The sequence below is a fragment of the Toxorhynchites rutilus genome, chromosome 3 (assembly GCF_029784135.1).
Source record: "Toxorhynchites rutilus septentrionalis strain SRP chromosome 3, ASM2978413v1, whole genome shotgun sequence".
In the NCBI taxonomy this organism is placed as follows: Eukaryota; Metazoa; Arthropoda; class Insecta; order Diptera; family Culicidae; genus Toxorhynchites; species Toxorhynchites rutilus.
In genome coordinates, this window is record NC_073746.1 from 84228318 (window position 1) to 84249320 (window position 21003).

The 21003-nt window shown below is 39.5% G+C and overlaps 1 protein-coding gene across 19 annotated transcripts in view; it reads left to right on the forward strand.

The window, feature by feature from the left end:
• Positions 1-21003, forward strand: part of LOC129780063 (phosphatidylinositol 4-phosphate 5-kinase type-1 alpha) — a 173617-nt gene that overhangs the window by 123435 nt on the left and 29179 nt on the right. For 7 of the 19 annotated variants that reach the window (XM_055787948.1, XM_055787953.1, XM_055787955.1 and 4 more), the window contains exons 11-15: positions 3439-3501; positions 4908-4988; positions 5625-5738; positions 15426-15749; positions 17604-17850. In XM_055787948.1, coding sequence (XP_055643923.1) covers positions 3439-3501; positions 4908-4988; positions 5625-5738; positions 15426-15749; positions 17604-17850 — 829 coding nt within the window. The other 12 variants (XM_055787943.1, XM_055787944.1, XM_055787949.1 and 9 more) reach the window with 9 other exon arrangements.

Genomic DNA, 21003 nt, shown 5'->3' on the forward strand with positions numbered 1-21003 from the left:
GCCAGCGTCTTCTTGACGTAATGGGAAGACGCCTTGTCCGGCCAGAAGACGTACTTCCCATCCGCGTGATGCTCGTTCAGGAACGGCAGCAGGATTTTATCGAGGCACTCTTCTCGATAGATTTGTTGGTTGATTGCCAGATTTCCGGCTTAAACCAAGGCTTTGAAATGCCCCGGTCGGAAATGGCGATGTACAACATTACCTTTTTTCAAACTTGTGCTTGCATTTGTATTTCACTTCAGGCGGTGTGGATGACTTGTCGCTGGAGTAGTAATTATCATTTCCTGGAATATGCGTTTTGGACAGCGGAAAATAGCTTTCGTCGTCCAGAACGAAAGACGTCCCGCGGTATTTTTTGGTCATTCACCGACACTGTGATTTAACCGTCTCAATCTGCTCCTCCGTGTTCTCCGGTGACCTCGTCTTCTTCCTGCAGACGATTCCTTCCATCTTGAGGGTCCGATGGATCAATACGTGGGTGCAGCCATATTTCCGACCGGCGTCACGCAGGCTGGTTGCGTCCTTGTTGTCAAACAGCTTCTTTGACGATGTCTTCCTCTGCTTCGTCATTATCGTCACCGGACGACCACTTCCGACCTTCCGCTCTACGTTCAGGGAACCCAGGATACGATATACCGTACTGACAGGTACATTTTCTTCCTTAAATGTGCCACCGTGAACATTTTTCCTTGCTGGGAATGCGTTTCGTAGAACCGTACAATGCGTTCGCGGAGCACGTGCTGTTTCGAGGCCATCTTTGCTTTGACTAAATTCAAACTAGCACAACCAAACAAGCCTACTGTTTCTAGGGAACCCAAAGAGCAATTTTCTTGGAGAAATAAAATTTTACGCTCTTTATTTGAGTTACTGAAAGGTATTGAAAGGTTCTCATTTTTTATTTAACACCCGTTACTTATCGGATTGCCCTCGTAGAATCGCCTGTGGGTGTTCAAAAGAAGGGGAGCATATCGGCAATAAGGATGCAAGATCAGCGATGAACAATGACTTTCTAAAAGAACCACTGGAACTTTCTACTAAAGAGCTATTCAAAATGTTTCGATTTATTCTAATATAATATCTTAAGTAATAAAGAAGCAATTACTGTTATAAGTTATAAGGCATCGTGCACAAATTACGTAACGCATGAAGGGAGGGGGAGGTGGGTCGAGGTTGCGTTACTTACTGTGTATTAGAGATAGGAAAATGCGTTACGGAGGGGGGGAAGGGGTTCCAAAACCGGATTCTTAGCGTTACGTAATTTGTGCACGACGCCTAAGTAATAGAAAGCACTTTGAGGAGGCGATCGGGCGTTAACCCATCCATACCTCTCAGGCTCAAGGATACGAGTTCAATTCTCCCTCCCGACATTTTTCCTTCGAACTGGATGTTAAGACGTGGTCCGTGGTGACGTACGAGCTAAAAGTGTTGAAAGTCTATATAACACAGATTAAAACAAAAGAAAGCAAATTGATGTTTTTTTTGTTTTTTTGGGGATGTTGATGATGATGATAATGTTTTGGATTGTAAAGGCCAATTTGGCAAACATTTGTTGATTGTGAATGAATTCTTGGTGACTTGGTAAATTCAATATATTCCATGGTGACGGTTGTGTTCTTCGGTGCTAATATGAAGTGAAAATTTGTTCCGCATCGGTTGCTGCCGCCGCCGACGCCTGATTCTGTTCGGATTTTTTATTGTCATTCCGCGAAAAGTACTACATAGTATAATTTGTGGATTATTTCTTTGGGGAATAAAGGAATATGTTATTTCGGGAAAATAATTAAAACTAGTATCAGAACCTCTCCGTTTGCTTTTATGCATGATTCATGCAAATTAATGCGGTGTTGTGTTTGATCCTGTTTTGTTTCTCATTAAATTCATTCATCAGAATACGCAATTTCTGTGAGGCATTTCCAGATTTAATGCTAGAATAATTCTTAAACGGATACTTCATTTCATAGAATGAAACGTCAGCGGTGAACGCATTGGATTTCCATCGCATCAGAGAACGCAAACACGATGCATCGTATGTCATACGTTTCCGATGCATCGCAACAGTGCGAACGATTCGTAGACGGAGACGATCTGGCGTAGTGGTAACATCCATACTTCTCACGCTAATGGTCACGAGTTCGATTCTCACTCCCAACATTCTTCCGAAAATTTAGAAATGAAGTGAAGTGTGGATAGTGTGGGACGTTAACCACTCGGCCACGGGAGCCTTCATCACCTCCTACTGTGTTTAAATGTACGAAACTGCTGACTATGGATGTTTCGACACTATCTCGGGGTAGAACTCGTTGTTGTCTCTTCCTGATTAAACAAGATTTTCTGGAGCTAAGTCTATGGCTATTACCCCTTAAGAAAGTCTACTGGGATTGTGTGGAGTAAACACAAGTCAAGTCTGATGACTCTGACTGATTTTTAATTCCTTACATGGGAATGGGGCTGTCATGAATCTTTCAACGGATAATTGACGAACACATTTTGGGGGTGAATCTATAACTACAGGGTGGGCCATTTAAAGTGGAAGCATCTGGCAACCCCATAACTTTTGACAGAGATGTCAGATTAACAAATGTCATACCGCGTTGTAAGCGTCATTTCAGTACAATTTTAACCATGGAACAATACACACCTAAACAACGCGCTGAAATTGTTCAGCTGTACATTCAAAATAACTTCTCAATTGTGTTAACTAAACGTGCGTGGAAAAATAAAAATAAAGTTAAAACATCGCCTGGAGACAACACTATACGTCGATTATATGCCAAATTTATATCGTCTGGTAGTGTTGGTAATGCCAGTCATCTGTCCAGACAACGACCAAGACGTTTCGACGAGAATATTGATGCCGTTCGAGCCAGTGTTGCAGAGACTCCATCGACATCAGGTCGCCATCGTTCGCAAGAGTTAGGCATCTTTTTATTGCCATTTGTTCGTGAATATGAATTGGACAATTACTTGTTCCAACAGGACGGCGCTACATGCCATAAACCACTTCTTTACTTTGCTATTGCAAAAACAAATCCTTCCACTTTTAATGGCCCACCCTGTATTGAAAATAATATAAGGGGTCGGTGGGTCAATACATGGTGTCAATGAAATGAATCTGTGCCAAAATGAGAAAGAAACTATCGTAACAAGCAAATTCGCAAGTTGTCAAACTTCGCACTGCTAATTATTGCAGAGCCAATCCATCGGAATCGATGTCGACCCATGCTACCCTGTTCTTGTACTATTTTGATATAACTCAATACAACAACCCACCGCACATGTTCTCTCTTTCATTTCTCTCTTTCTCTCTTTGCATACACGCTGCATTAAACTGTACGATACTTGTATAAAAAAAACAAACAAATAATGCCCGACGAATTTTGTAACCATGCATTACAATGACGGCACAAAACCATTTGTCAATAAAAAAAAAACTCCCAGTGGATCTTCCCGAGATCAAAGGCAATCATAGAAAATTTCGCACCTTGGTCACCAGCTACATAGGTAATCTAACATCTCTCTGATTTCCACTCATATTCTTTTTTCGTCTATACTATGCCTATGTAAACTAGCGTTTTTACTGCCAGCGAATAAGTTTATAGCGTTGAAAATCAAACTAAGTTAAATTGCTTCTTTTCCCTGTTCGAACGAGTGTTACTATTTTCCGATCTTCTCTGCCCTTTTTGTTTGGATCCTTAGTTACTGGTAGTTGTGCTTCCCGAGCAGCTTCTACTAATTTGTGATGACCTCTCTTGTGTCGAGTGATTACCGATTTTAAGTTGTGGTTTTCCTAGCATAGACTAATAGAGTTTGAACTTTCGTTTCTGCTGCCTGCTTGCTATCTTGATACGCTCCCGACTTGCATTTTCAGTTGATTCTTTTCCATCTAGCCTCGAGTAAAAAAAAAACTAGCCTATTGGTTTGACCTTCCTCATACTTGCTATGGATTTTATTTTTGCGAAATGATTGCTGTATATAAGTTCAATTTTCGAGATATTTATTTTTAGAATTTCGTTGATAATTGGTTGATTATGTTTTGAGTTGAACGGAAAACAATCATATGAAGTAAATATTTTCGATGATTTCTAGATGAAAATCCTTAGGATTGTTAGCAGTATTATTCTAGACCTAGGTATACTGCCGAATGCTATGATTTCTAGTGCTTATGCACGGTTTTCCGAAAGCTGTTTAGCCGATGATTGTGTAAATATTGCAAACACCAGAGAACTTTTTGTGAGGCGTGAACATGTAATTCTGTGGTTGGCACTAGAGAGCGTTTTTTATAACACTGAGCGCTTTTCACCCGTACCTGTACAGTACCTTGCATAATCCTCGATTCAAGAGTCCTGAGTTGAATCCAGTTTTGGCTTTAGTTAGACCGTCAGAGGATCTGATGGCGACGGATAGTGTGTCTAATCCTTCGTTCCACTTTCATTTGAGTTTGGCATGATTTTGTTTGAATCCCAGTTCTCAATGCTAAGGAAGTAACGATAAAGAAAAAAAATTAGTTTAACTTTTAAACATTATGTTTGTACACTGTTTCTAGAGAACATCCGATTAAAATTAACGGTCATGCGCCATTTCATTCGCGATTTGTGTTTCGTTCGTATATTTTGCTTGATATACAATATTTTTCTAATTCCCTACAGTACTTGATTTTTTGAACCCTCACCGAGCAGAGTTATTCCATTTTTTTGTTTTGTTCCACTTAGCATAAAACTTGAACTTGTTCCCAATCGTTCCATTATATGTTTTTCTTTTTTCTCTCTCTTTTTATTTTCAATTCCCCGATCATTCCCGAAATAAACAATCAAAACTGCCTGCGCGCTGCGAACGCTGCAATCGCAAACGCATTTTTTTCTCTCGAAATATGATATCATATCTCGCTTCGCGTGAAATCGAAATCTCAGCGCTAAAACACTCACCGTCGAAGAGAAAAAGCCTCTCGAAAGCAGCACAGAGAACTAGAAACGATGAAACCGATAGTCAACGTAAGTGTGAAGTATCGTTTTGATTATGCTTTCGTTTGTTTTTTGCTAAGCACGTTTTTTGGTTATGGAAAACAGCAACAAAAACCTTGCGCGATTGAAACTTTTGAAAAAGCTTTGCGCAAATCGCATGGGTATCTTTGGAAATGAAAAGCTTTACCAATGCTTCTACTATCATAAATTATCATTCTAAAATGTCCAAAAGATGTGCTTCGAGCTATACGCGTTTGGAAAGAAGTTTTCTGCCAAACAGTTTTCTTTCGTTGTGATGGTTTTTTTATAGGTACTTCTCTCACCCAGTGCGTGTTAACCTCTCTTCTTCTCTGACTGAGTTTTTGTTTTAATGTTCGTGTATTTTCTTTTTTCCGAAATGTTTCGTCTTTCTCTCAAACCAGCCTCTTCTTTCGATGCTTGCACGGATGTTGTGTCCGATTAATAAAAAAGAAACAAGAAACATTTTTTCCATTCATGTCTTCTAACAATTTCCTCGAATTTCTATCCTTCCGAGATTTGTGTGTAAGCTAAAGCTGTCTAATAGAGAAAAAAACTCCTATGACATATTTTTTATCTGCAATTCTAACAATACATCATATTTTTGTCGTTTTTCAAAATTATTCGTACGGGTAAATGCCGATACAGCTGTTGCGGGCAGTTCACACCAACACCACCATCACCACCATCAGCATCAACAGCAACAGTTCCATCCAACACAGACGCATTTCAACCAGCACACGACGGGTACATCCAAGCCTGGTGAGTAGCAAAGATCGCGGTACCGCTTGGTATCTGGGTGAGGTAGAACAACCACATATTTGTATTTCCATGACCTGTTCGAGACTTGTAAAGACACTGGACTTGACAATAGGGTACGGGAGCATAAGGTCTGAATATCCAAAACGGTTTTTTAATAGGTGTGGGGGTGTGAACCCATTTCACCGGTTAACAGTGCGGTAACTAATAGCGAATTTGTTCAGTTTCAACCCCAGTGCCGCACTAACTGCTGTCAAAACGTTTTTTTATTCACTCAGTTTCGCACTCAGTGTCGCACTAGTTCGCCCCGAAAGCTGTTAGTTTCATACTGAGATGTTTCACGGGTTGGCACTCGGGTTCATCAATACAACTATACTGAACTGTCAAGTTCCGAGTATTGTTTTGGAAAATATAAAAATAAAGACTTTGAAAATGGAAAACCTGCTGCTCTTGCTTTTGTATTATTGGAATCGTAATCCAATTCGCATTCTGATTTTGAAGAGTATATTCGTGTAGACGGCATTAAGCTCCGTGTGCTTTCATTGGGAGGCGAAAATTACTATGGATATTCAGGAGGAATAAACATGCTCTCAAAATCAAAATTATGAATGAAAATTTACTTTAACGTATCGAATATTTATTTTATGGAGAGGATTTTTTCGATATCGCAGAAACATTGAACGAAAACTGTGTCTAACGATGATTTTATATTATAATAGTAATTATTTGTGGAATAAACAGGAAATGCATCGACAAATGGTTAAGTGAGTGTCAGGACTACATGTGTTAGGTAATCAAACAATATGAAGTAAAAAATTTCATTCAAACTTTTATATTTTTACACTGCACTTCGCCCTTCTGATCTGATAGAGAATAATTTACCTCCCAAGCACTAATATCGCCACCAGACGTCGACACTGTACATTTGTCGCCGCAAATATAAACAAATCAGACTATATAACGCACACCAACAAACCACCGCATTCATGAAACTGAAAACGTTTTTTGACGTGGGACTACGTCTAACCGGAATATATGGAGGGTAAAATGAAAACCTAAACACAGAACATGCAAGAAAAAATGAAAGATTTCGAATGCTTATAGCTCGAACATTTCGTACTGGATAGGAGAGATGTTTGCATCACTTGATAGGGAATATTTCTACGCATCTATCGCAACTAACAAAATGTTGTTTTTCATTAGATAAACAATTGAATAACTGTAAAATATTAGGCGTTATCTAAACGCCCTAACTGCATCGTTTTGATTGGCCCGATTTACGGTTTCCCTAACACAGCCATCAAAACCAAGCAGCCTAGGGGAAATCGGCATTGCAAATTCATACAAATCGGGGGTATTTTTGTTCCGATTGAAATGTGTTTCCCTAACACAGACTTCAAAACCGAGGTTTCTGGGGAAATCGGCTCTGCAAATAAATGCAAACTGCGAGTACTTTTGTCCTCGCTTGCCTTTGTGCAGAGTGGAATATGTCTGTCCTAACATGATCTTCTAAACTTAGGAACCTGGGAAAATCGTGCAGACACTAGAAGCGAATGAACTTCCCAGTTTCAAGCAAATTCGAGATTCGAGAAGTATGTACACTTTTGGGATGTAAACTTCAGAGGGAAATGTAAAATAAAATAATCGTTTGATAATTTTTTTTTGTCTTTATTGGAAAGATTTTCAGCCTTAGGCTGGTTCATCAAACGTTTGATAATTCTTCCGTACATATATTTTGTTCTAGTCATCATACCAAACGTAAAAGGTCCGTAATTAAATTTACTTGTAACGAAGAACAATCAATCACAATAAATGAATTGACTTTACACGGCATTTGTTCATTTTTTCCACTCACAGAGCAAATATATTGAACTCAATTGAATTTGGAAACTGTTTCATTCAATCAAGAATTTAATCAATACAAACGAATGATTGCTAAGCGAAGGTAGTTCCACGTGAACCTTGCGGTTATATCATAGATATAACCCACTATTTTTTTTATTACAGAGTCAGTGTGGCACTGATTCAGTTTTAAAAACGAATTCGCTATAAGGGAGCGTGTTGGCTTAGCTTTAAATGCCGTGAAGATGTCCCCCTGGGTACTGGGAGCAAACTAATCAGTGCTTTTCTTGATCAATTTTAATCTTCTTCCTATACCATCCTCACCCAGAATTCAAACGAGATCATGTGACCATTTTCCTTCGAAATTGATTCTTCCCTACCGAATCAAATTAAAGTCGGTGACTTGTCGGATCTTGTTCCATTCTCAGTGTTGAAACCTTTTGAAAGCTTCTACCCTTAACCCTCGTCAGTCTGATAAACCAGCGGTGGTCAGTGTTGCCACATTTTTATCTGTACCAGAGGGGTAAAAATCTGTCCCATCTGTACTTTTTTCCCAAAAATCTGTACCATCGAAAATATTCGTTGTAGAGAAAAAACTATTTTTTTAGCATGAAAAAAAATATCATATATATATTTACTACAAAAACTACATTTACATTTGCAAGTCATTCGTGTGTTTGATGATGCTTATACATAGTTTTTCTGAATCTAGATAGCATACCATAATTTATTAAAATTTGCGAGTTGACGCCACAATGTTTAATCAAATACATTGATCTCAAAATAGCGTTCATCGTATCGCTGCTGAGCCGATTTCGAAGCTTATTTTTGTTCTGATTATATTCAGAAAAAATCGCTCGACATTTGCCAAGGAGCGAGACATAGCGAGAACGTTACAAACAAGATATCGAAGCGCCGAAAATGCGAGCCCACCGTCTATTAATTTTAGACATCCAATTTTTGTCCACCAATCCTGAACATGCTCGTTTTCTGAAACTGTGATTTCTTTGCAGAGTAATTTTATCTTTAGGGTACGGATTTGTTTCTCCAGATCTTGTATATTCCCATTGCAGAATCCTGGAAGCGCTTCTAACACAACTGCACTTGTCAAACTTGGAAAAGTTTCTGGGATTGAACAATGCTTCAGCCTTGAGCGTCGGATCATTAAAATCGAATCTTTTTCTCATTTGCTTGATCAGCTCCACAAAAAAAACTGCAACAAATATCGATCACCTCAGTCATCTCATTCTCCATTTCTACGACATCATCTGCGAAACAATAATCTTTACACCTTTCCTACCTTAGTCTTCGTCTTTTTCTGCCACATGCATATCTCGTAGACCAGCAATAGATCCTGGAAGTGGCTTCCTCAAAATTCACATAGGTAGCCAGGAAGTGTACTGTGGTGAAGGTGCGACGGCCTCCCAGCCGGCGATTTGAAATTTTTCGACCACTATTTGGATACATCCACAGTAGACTTTTCTTTTGGGATCTCTCCGTGAGTTTAGTTAACCTCATTAAGGATTATACTCTCTAATAGTTTTCCGAGTGAAGCCAGCAGAAATATGGGTCTGTTCGGAGTAGGATCTCTCGGTGACTTCCCTGAATTCAGCATCAGCATCAACTTCTGGATTTTTTATTTGTCAGGGGTGTGATCTTTCAATGCCACCTTCAATGCTATGTTGCGGATACCATTGGGACCGGGCTTTTTTTCGTCACTCCTACTAGTTCCTTGTTGGAGACCTGTACGCGTTTGGCTACTTCTCCGCGATATGGTTAGTCACACGTGATTTAGAGGGAGTTCCTCCACGATAACCTTCAATTTTTCTGGGCACGATTTTACCGATATCCTTAAACTTCGGATCTCAGCCATCACTATTCGGTATGCGTTCTTCCAAGCATTAGCTACAACGTTTCTATTTCGCGCTCTGAAGCAAATCTTGGCCTCTAGGATCTACTTCCCCATTTTACAACCCAAGCAAGGAAATCTCTGAAAACGATGGATTTTCAGCTGGTTTAACGAGTTTTTCCATAAGTGCATCGTCTGGTGGAACTGATCATTGATCTATTGATCAACTTGACGTAGACATTGCACATATAGCTCTCATTGATTTTTGCGATCACGCGATCACCACAATTTGTATTGCAGTCAATCTTGACCTGTCCGCCATCCAGTTTACATTATCGAGATGAACTCGATACAGTTTTGCGATGATTGCAACGTCGATTTTTGTTTTCGTCGCCGATCGCTACAACAGGTGCATCGCAGAGTTGATTTGGGTTACCTTCATTACCGCCGATAGACTTTCTGCCGTATGCTCGTTTTTCAACTGGAAGGTTAATAACCCAGATCAAATTGTAGCACTTCTCAGCTCCTCCTCCGTAATGGTCTCGTCTAGGTTATTTTACCCAGTCTTCGCCTTGCGACATGGCGACGAGTTTTTTGAAAACTGCACTCCTCACCGTTGAAGTTTTGTACATCTCGCCCCTATGAAAGCGCCTAGTTTTCGTTATGTTTTATCCCAGCATCTTTAGATTCGAATCGGCTTCCAGAGGAAACTCGCGTATATCAGCCCTTCCTTCGCCTTGACGATTAAGGGTTTCCTCTGGTTCCGATCTCTTAATTCAAGATTTTTTTTCGGTGTCTCTTCAATCTCAAGGGTCGTCTGCTGTGTCGTGTACTGTGTCACCTCTGAGTCTCTCTTTTCGACAACCTCTGCTCTCTGTATCAGCGCGTTACTAGTTGCTCACCGAATGCAATCCTTCTTTAGATGTTCTACCGCTAGCTTACACCGAAAGCTAGCGGTAGAACATCTAAAGATCTGGTTCAGCATTTGTTGCGATACTTACTTACGATATATTATGGGGACTATCGTACCAAGAGGCCAAGAGGTTTCACATTTTCAGGGAGCAGGATAATGATGTCGGAGCATTGAATATCTTTTATTTCCGTATCTTCTCCGTTGTCTATGTTGTAATCTTGACCTTTATTGCGTCGATCGTAATGTGCTGGTTGGTACTTCTTCCATTTCTGCTGTTCACATCGCTCTTACCCGCGTTGTCATCTGGTTATGGACCAAGACCCGGACCGGTAGCTTCATGCAACATTCTCAACGGATGTATGAATCATATCTGGCTGCGGAATTTGAAAAGAGTTTCAATCGAAGCTCTATCGTGGAACCGGTGAACTACTGAGTGCTCTATTGATAGCTTTATTTTGGTGCTGGAAAACTATAGAAGATTGATTAAAACACACGATAGCATTGTTGACGTAATATTACGGAATAATTCTATTCGATTCGTTTGTTTATTGCTTAGGACATTATTTTATTCATTTTTCCCATCTGTTTATTTTATTTAGGCATATTAGCATTTTAGCTGTAACAGAGCCTAATTTGTGGTATCGCCGAAAAGCGTCAAAGATTTACTTGGTTTTGTCGCTTGGGACGCATCGGAATTCTTGATCTACCTTAGATCTCAACCATTTTTTTACACCGATGTTAATGAAATAATATAAAATAGGAGATGATGTCCAAAACACGACTGCACTGTTAACGTAGGACTACCAAATCATCGCAATCTATTAACCTATTTATCGCTTCCGTTATTCTATTTGGAAGGAACGAAATTTAATAATTAACTCTTTAGTAGATTTTCAACTGATTTATGGCAATCTGTGACTTTTTTTTTTGTTCCAAAAATTTGAGAAAATTAGAAGCACATTTCTTGGTGACACTAGGACTTTTCGAAAAGCTTCAACTTCAACAAGGTTTAAACGTCTTTTCTTCAAATTAGCTAGGGCAAGCATTTGAATCGCTATTAAATTGATGTAAGAAGTGGAATCTGGGGATTGCTTTGAATAAATAAAATAAAAATATTAACATAATTTGTTGAAATTTCGCTACCAGTCCTTCTTTTAGAATGCCACATTACATTCTGTGATTTCTGGGAACCTCTCACATTGATCACTTTTTTTTTAATAAATCGTTTATTTCCACAGGCTCAATTACTAAAGTATAAAGGAGCCAAATTTTAAAAAGATTTTTAATTCTAAAGCATATTTACATTTTTACTTGTACTACGGTTGATAGGAACAATAGCACTTTGTTATGCACGAACGAGTGAGTTTTTTGTTGTCTGCAGACCCTGACCTCGATCCTTGACATCTTGCCCACAATGTAGACACGTGTTTCAAAAGTAGTCTCATCATGGCTCTCCACACAATTGGTGTAACATAGGCTCAGCTACTGACACATGCTGTGATTCATTAGCCAAGGACAAGCAATCGAACAAGTAAATGATGTACCGCAATTGTAACGTAGCTCGGAAGGACAGAGGCCTCAAATTTAAAGAGAAAATAGATAGTTTGTTTGATCATACCTTTGTTATTTTGCAGTATTTTTAACACTGATATTGGTCAATCGTATTTGAAAACCTTTACTGTTTTAGTGGAGAGTTCATGAAACGTCTAGCTCTGCTCTCGAGTATTTTCTGACGAGTTAAGCCCTTCCCGGCGATTACCTTATCTTTTGCTAGGTCACGAAAAGACCTCACGATACTCTATCGCAGAAAGGATTTTTCCGATCCATTCGATTTGTCTCGGTAACATCAAAATGCTTCGTCATCTTTTTTGGGACTCATTTGAATTTTTAGACTTCCGTCTAAAGTGTACATTTTCCGATACCTTTTCGGAATAGAAGGAAGAAGGATAAACTATGAATTGGTGCTGCACTACACTAGGTCCAGTATCTTGAATATCGTCTAAAGGGTATAAAGCGTTGCTTACATGTCGTACAGCAGACGGCTAAGATGGCATTTCCATAAAATCTGGTGAGACAAAGAAGAATTCAATTCAGAATTCAAACCAATTTTCACAAAAATCTGTGTAGATTCCGCGAGGTTCGAAAACTCCGCCAAGGGCTGGGTTTATTGGTTAAGGGCTGTGGAAAAGATCTTGTCTCCCTGTGAAGCAATATCCAGGGCCTTACAAAGGCACTCTCATTGACAAATCGTCACCCAATAATATACCTACTGCATTTCAAGTTGTCGCTCATTCACACTAACTGATTATTTAACTGCTCTCTTTTCACGCTCAATAAAGAAAATATCTCTTCTCCTTCTTGCCCTCTCCTTTCGCTTCGAGTACATTTGTTTGATTCTTTACAATGAAGCGAACTATTAATAGCAAATTTCAGAGCGATTTGAATCATTCATTTTTGCGAGCAGCTTATATTGAAATCAATTTTTCGTTGTTGTATTCGAAACGTATTCACCAAAACAAATAAAAACCGCCGGTGGTGTTGTGGTAAGCGCGACTGCTATGTCATTCTATCTCTCTTATTATCTTATTACTTTTTTCGGATGACGGCCCGAGACAATCCCTTTTTGGTGAGATGAGGCGAGTTCATTCAATTGAAGATGCGAGCGCCTCTTCGCATTCAAGCCCACGCTTTGACGACGATAATGCATAGAGATCCCTTTCGAAAATTTTGAATAAAAGCTTCTGCTATCAAATTTGTAAGAGACAGCAGAAATGAACGCAACAGGAAAACTTTTGTTCGGTGGACGTAAAGAATATACCGAATATACCATCGGTAATGACTCTGGCTGAAGTAAAAAAACATCATGTAAAGTAAAGTAAAGTAAAGTAAAGTGAACATCATGTACATTTCTTAGTCTGGAAAATGTCAAGACCTGATAATATCAATGCGAATAAATGCGAAAAACGTAAAGATTACAATTCAAAAGAGTTGTTTTCATATTAAGAGCACTTTGGAAGAGATGTAACAATAATTTCATCATCACAGATCGGTGTGAACGGTCACCTGTCAAATGTCAAATTTGACATCAGCGTTGCATGATTCGACGTTTTGACGTAGGACAAAAATGAGAACGTTGCGTTTGGTTTGTGAAGTTTTGGGCCTTCACGAAAAATTATGGTGAGAGTCCGAATCGGGCAGTCGTCGGGCGCGGACGTGTTTTTTTGTTACTCCGCGCACAGTTTCGTTTGAACTGTTTTTTTTTCCTTCATAGTGTGGAGCGGAGGGCTTGAGCTACGCCCTAAACTAGATGTGCGAGTTTATGCTGTGTTAATTATATTTTGAATTTACGAGAAAGTGTGTCATCAAACCAGCGGAATTTTCTGATGAAAAAATGATTGGTGAAGTGAAATATTAAACGAAGCCATTACCATCCTTCGTATGTGATCGTGAATACTCTATCGTTTTTATTGCATTCTCACTCTCGCGTGTCGCGTGTTGTGATATTGTGTTCTCTTTCCTATGCGTGTATGATTTGTGGCGAAAGGTCGGCTTGCCTTCGTCTGATAGAGATATGAAAATGTATAAGTGTTCGTTTTTGAGTGCGATGTTATTGCGTTGTAGTAGATATATCACAAACAAAAGTATCTCCGTCATGGATGAACAGCTAAGTTTTTTCATTTCATTCTCTTACACACAGCTTATTTCTTCCCATAATTTACACTTTACCCCATACATACAACTTGAATGTTGGTTACTTGTTTAGTTCTATTCATAACAGTCCGCAAAATTACGATTGCATTCATGTTCTTTGTGTTAGGCCTCTATCGAACTATTATTTTAATTTAGTTTTCTATCTCGCTTGGGGGAGAAGCTCCACCTTTGCCCATTCTGTATCAAGAAATAGCAATTTCAACAGGAATCGTGGGTCTGCCGAGGTGGAAGGTGTTAGAGTGTGGGAGAAAGAGAAGTGAACGGGATAGATGTTGCCCCGTGTGCCAAGTGAACAATGAGAACGAAAAAGCGAAGAAGGTTCCTAAATTAAACTCTCGGCTCAGAGTTCTAGAATTATAAAAACTCAAAACATAAAATTCTAATGGTTAAAATTTTAATGGGCAACTTAATTTTTATTTTTCGTTCTATCATAGTGAATGTCTCTCATGATTACACCCAATATTTTTTATGCGGTGAATGGGTACCTCATAAAAAACGCGTAAAAAGCCGCGTTGATTGGAAAATTTGCGGCCCCAGGAGCCAACATGGAACTCATCGTGTTAAGGGAGAGTAAGTTACAGTGGAACACCTCGATTATCCGCGAGCGGAGCGGATTATGTGCGACAAATTCCCGGAATTTGTCAGTGAGTGATTGACTCATGCACTTTAATTTCCACAAACAGTATCCACAAACTTGTTTCAATAGCTAAAAAACTGCTTTGAAAGTAAACTAAAGGGTGTGTCACATCAAATTGCATCACGGAAAAAACGCTGTAGAAAAAAATGCTGGTTATGTGAATCTAACCGTAATTACGTTATATTTCGTGAGGAACGCCCCAAAAAGGCTGTTGAATCAGACTTTGTATGGACTTCTTGGGCAAAAACATTGATATGATGGGTCACCCATCCGCTTTATAGCCCGGAGCTAATCCCAAATGATTTTTCTTATTCCCACACATCATGAATTAATTAATAAATTATATGCCCTATATGAAAATAATTTGAAATGATTTTTGATTGCGACAATTTATAAGTCTAAGTTTTGCTGTGCACATACACTAATACTGATTATTTTTATAGACATTATTGACTTTTGAACTGACTGGTACTTTTTTTTGTAAAACAGGAAGATATTGTTATTGACCACATGGAAATACAAATATTTTGCTCTATTTTCACGATACAATAGATAACAGTACTATTGCTATTGGGGACTTATATTTGTTCAAAAAATAATTGTCACAAAAATACGCAAGTTTATTCATATACCATTCGCTCTTGATACGCTGCTAACTTCGGGACCTGTATTGTCACTGCCATTATCCGCTCAAATCTGTAATCAATCCAACCAAAAATAAAAAAAAACCTAATCTAGACGTGGACGACTCGTCCAATGTGCATACGATAGGCGCGCTGACCACCACTTCGAGCAGCAGTGGTGGGGTTAATGCCGCCGCACTGGCGGGACCGAGCGCCGGAACGACCGGTAAGGGTGGGAAGGTGACCAGCGGCACCGGTAGCGCCATAACCCCCACGATGCCACCGTTGAAAAAGAAGACTTCCATCGTTAAGGCAAGTGTTCCGCCACCCGTTCCACCCCGGGGTTCACCCAAAATGAGCAAAGCCGGTATGAAGGGTGGAGCAGGGTCGGGTTCGCTTCCCAACCAATCATCCAGCCATCGGGGACGGTCTAGTGCAGGTGTGTGTGTGACGCAAGCCAGCGAAAATATTCACTTTTCAACTAGACTCGTAGACACACTTGTAGCTGTTTCACTATTGTGTTTCCTCGTTTCCACGTAGAAGGTTGTATCTCATGATTTGATTTGTACTGCATGAGTTGTCGTTGTTGTTGTTTGTTGTTATTGTTTTTTCTTCTACTTCTATTTGTTTATTCGTATCGGTGGCAAATTGTGTCCGAAAACAGATGAGTACATCAGAGAACCCTGGCGCTAGACTAATTCATTATTTGGTAGATAGTCGCGCTCGTGTGTAATCTGTGGCCATCCGGTCCATCTCACAGTCCATTAACTAACTCATCACTTTCGCTGACATTTCGTCCAGGTAAGATTGATCAACGTTTCAAGCAAAGGTTTACACCGCTCAGTCCGACAACACCCGAACTGTTAGATACTGTTGACAACTTTGTACGATCTCCGAACAAAGTGCTTAGCTGGCTAAGCCATCCTGAGTTTCAAGTGGTCGAGAATGGAGAACAGATGGAAATGGGTGAGGAGTCATCGCAAGAGGTCAGTACGACTGGCGGCGGTGTAAGAAAACTCAAGCAGAATTTTGAGAGATCCTCCCCCGGGATGAACGACAGCATGTCTTCGGTGAAGCAAATGATCCATAACTTCGAGCGGTATGCACCCGTCAGAAGACCCGATACGCTTCGGGAAAGAACTAGGAGATTCTCGGTGCGGGACGAACCAGCAAAGGTTGAGCTCTCGAGACGAAGTAGCTTCGTTGTGCCGTCCGTCAGGGAACATTTGACGGACGATGAAACCAATAGTAATGTGGAGAGCAGGAAGAACTTCGTTCCGATGGCGGAACGTATCCAAGAGTATGAAGAAGAACGAAACGATGATCTGGTGCTGTCAAAACTAACGGACGTTGTTCGCAGTAGAAGGGTAATGTTTGCTTCGCCGAACTCTACGCTGGAACGGCCGCAACCAACCAAGAAGCAGGTCGGAAATGGTTCTGTTGTCAAACATGTCACAATCAGACTGGACAATGATTTACCCAGGAAAACAAAAAATCCGGATGAGCTTCGGCGACGAATCGAAGAGATTGAGCGCGAGATACGTGAAAATGAGAAGCGCCTGAAGGCCATTCCGGATGTGATCAATAGGCGGCCTCTGAAATCGACCAGAAAAGTTACCAAGAGCGACAGTCTTTTATGTCGTCTTAAACCCAGGTCTGCTGTGGTTGAGCCGCCATCGACTAGGAAAGCGAACATTATACGCCAGCTGGGACTGCCTTTGGACGAAAATCACAACCTGGAAAGCTACCTGAGCCAATTCAGCTTGGAGGGGGAGTTCGTCTAGACTGCTAGTACCGGTGCTCTTTGGATCCTATCGAGTTCTCATTCGTTTCGAAACCTTCTCCTCCTATGCGTAGCATTAGTATTGGGGACTATATAGTGTAGTGTTGGAAATAAGTTTTTTCGTGTAGAACTATGATTTTGCGAGTTTGTTTTTTTTTGGCTTTTTACACTGTCTATCTCCAAGGATATATTTTATATTTTTGTGACAAGTGGATCTTCAGTAGATGAAGATACTTCACGGAACAAAAATTTTAGAAAGTGTACACGACAGAACAATTTTTGTGCTTATTAGCAACATACTTTAGCTTAAATGTTTGGAGACGATTTTATTCTTTTTTTTCGTTCCATCAATACAGTTTTGCCAGCTCAAATAATTTGTACGTTTGACACACAGTTAGTGTACACGTATAATACATAACATTCATTACATACTTTTGGGAACAAATATGTCCACAAACACACACACACTGAGTTAATCACCGAACGGCAATTGCAACATACATAATTTAGCCGCTTCTCCTCGTATCGCGCTAGGCACATCTCCTTCCTGTTCTTCCACCCCTCCTCCCGCTTTCGACGATATCTCCGAGCACGGTAGCAGTAGTCATCGGCACTCGTCGGACGATAAAACGGTCAGCGGTGGCGGAGGTGGCGGCAGTGGCCGCAATGGAGGACTCGGCGGAGGCGATGGCGGTGGAACAGTCGATCGGCGGAGCACTTCGTGCCGGAGTGATAACTACAAGGAAGACTCGATAAGGTATGTTTGAGAAACAATATTATCCGTTATATTGCGGACAGAGAGAGAGAGGAACGGTGTTATTTGCATTCGCGCGTGTTCTTTGGAATGATGATTTAAGCCTGTGTTAGTTTATTAATTAATTCATTAAATTTCGTTATTTGCTGAAGATGTTGTTGAACAGAAATAACTGCACTGCAGAGTTTGATACGAACAAATAGAACTAGATGCGGTATTTAATATTCGAATCAAACACATCACTCAATAAGTTCGCAATACGACATATACAGTGTCGGACAAAAAATATCATTTATCATTGAAATAGATTCAATTGCCAGCATTATTAGAATAAATCTTAAATTGTATGATTTCCATCACGATAAATTACGTAAAAAAAATACATTTAAGAGTTATAAAATTATTTGAAAAAAAAAACACTACCCTTCCAGCATTTCTTGGTACAAAAACTTAGCGTCAAATGATAGGACTATTCATTTTGTTATTTAACAAATATACTGCTTTAACCATTAATATTTGCTGATGCAACCATTGTACTGGATCACTCCAAGCACTCTCTTCGGCTTTGATTCATAAGGTTCCGGCTCCTACTGACAGGAACAGCACATCATGCTTCCTGGACTTTTATCCACAGTGGCTTATACTTATTCTCCTGAACACAAATGGATTTATTCGCGATGTTGCATGAGTGAAGGTTGAATTTGGAATGTAGAATTGTGGTATTGGTAGGGATCGATTGGAATGCTTTCAAATCCTCGCTTTTTTTTGAAGTGGGACTACGTCTAACCGGAGTATATAGGGTAAAATGAAAACCTAAACACAGAACATGCAGGAAAAAATGAAAGATTCCGAATGCTTATAACTCGAACATTTCTTACTGGATCGGAAAGATGTTTGCATCGATTGATAGGGAATATTTTTACGCTTCTATCGCAATTAATAACATATTATTTTTCATTAGATAAACAATTGAATAACTGTAAAATGTCAAGCGTTATCTAAACGTCATAACTGCCTCATTTTGATTGACCCGATCTACGGTTTCCCTAACACAGCCTTCAAACCCAAGCAGCGTAAACAATATGCGTTCGACATGTATCAAAATCGGAACCAAGTGCCTGAAGTTCATCAAATCAAGCGAATTCGCGGCTCGAGAAGTACATACACTTGAGAGTAAAATCGTAAAATAAAATAATCGTTTGATAATTCTTCCCTTCACATATTCTGTCCTAGGCATCATATTAACCGCAAACGAAGAACATTATTTAGCACAATGCATGAATTGACCTTACATGGCATTATACAATCTTTTTGCTCACAGAGCAAATATATTGAATTTAATTAAATTCGGGAATTGTTTCATTCCATCAAAAATTTAATCAATACAACCAATGATTGCTGAGCTACGTAGTCCCACGTCAACCTTGCGGTTATATCATAGATTACACCAACCCATTTTTTTATCCTTCATATTTCTGTTGTTTAGGCATTCAAGAATATACCCTAGAAAGGACTTATCGAGAATCCTATTATTCACCGAGTTAAAGCTATTTTAGTGATGCGGTATCCTAACCTGGTACGGCCAATGAACGTTTTTCTCGAAACTAGTTGAACCGATTTATATGGATACAATCTGCATGCATCTCGCTATCACATTAACCTCCAAAATATGATATTTTTAAAGTTTCACTATTTAAAAAAAATCGGGAAACGTAAGAAAAATTGTTTTAAACCGCATTTTGTTTTTCAAACGGCCTCCATTTTGTCAAAAAAGATGTTTCTGGCTTGTCCGAGGTTCATGCGATAGCGGTATCTTTACTGATTTAGAATCTGTTCGATTTTTTTTGTTTCAGATAACCAGAAGGGTTGGAATCGTGCGCGCCATGGCACAACTTTTTTTTGAAACTTCTGACTTCATCATATTTGTTCATATTTGTTCATCTACCTTTTAACAACAGAACAAAAATTGAACGGAGAAAAAAAAATCATAACTAGAATAGTTAAGAGCTTAACTATTCTAGTTATGATTTTTTTTTCTCCGTTCAATTTTTGTTCTGTTGTTAAAAGGTAGATGAACAAATAATGATATAATGGACACTAAAAATATTCTTTGTTTTATTTTTACGGAGCTCGAAAATCGTCCGAAACGCGTGTCTCTACACTAGTGTACCCCCTTAAAAGTATTTTCAAATTTTTCGTTATTCCAGTCGATACTACGTAAAAGTAGGCAATTAGTAGACCATTTTGGCATTTCAGTACCCTTGATTTATTTTTCAGCAAAACCAAAAAAAGAATTTTATCCTAAATGGGCTCTTTTAGGGTATGAAATAAAAAAAAACCACTTCATGGTTTATTTCATAATTTCAATATGACCCCCCTTGGTCTTGATAACCAACTGACAACGCTTTGGCATATTCTCCGCGAGGTCCCGGAGGTGTTGATGGTGCAGCTCGTCCCAAGGCTTCTTCAACGTTGCAAAATAGTTTTACTTGTTTTTTAACGTCAGTTTTGTTCACCTTGTTGTCCAAAATCACCCATATGATTCAAGTTGGGGCTTTGGGGTGACCACACCATTGGTTTGATCCACGCCGATCGGAAGAATGCTTCTTTTTCCTCACAGTATGCTTCGGGTCATTATCTTACTGAAAGGTGTAGTAATCATCCAGTCCCATTCTCAGCATGGATTCTTCCAGGTTCTCGCACAAAAGTTAGATGAAACCATCGTCAGTCATAATACCGTTGACCTGCGCTAAGTTTCCTACCCCAACCCAAGAGAAACTGCTCCCTACCATGATGCTGTGACCACCGTGCATCACTACACACCAAAAGTTGACTAAACAACTACGAAACTTATGTAAAAATCAGCTGTCAGAACCGAGGGGTGCATCGATGAACCAAACACGGTAAAACAAATTCACCCAAGCGGGTTTTTTTCATGTCATACCCTAAAATTACCCGAATGTCATTTTTTGATTTTCTAGGAAATAAATCAATGATACTGAAATGGAAAAATGGTCTACTAATAACATTCTTTACGTTGTATTGAATAGAATACTGAAAAGTTTGAAAAAACTTTTGATATTGGAACACTTTGTAGTTGTGCCATTTCTTATGAGAGGGAGCAGATTGGATAGGAATAAGGATGGGATGGAAAAA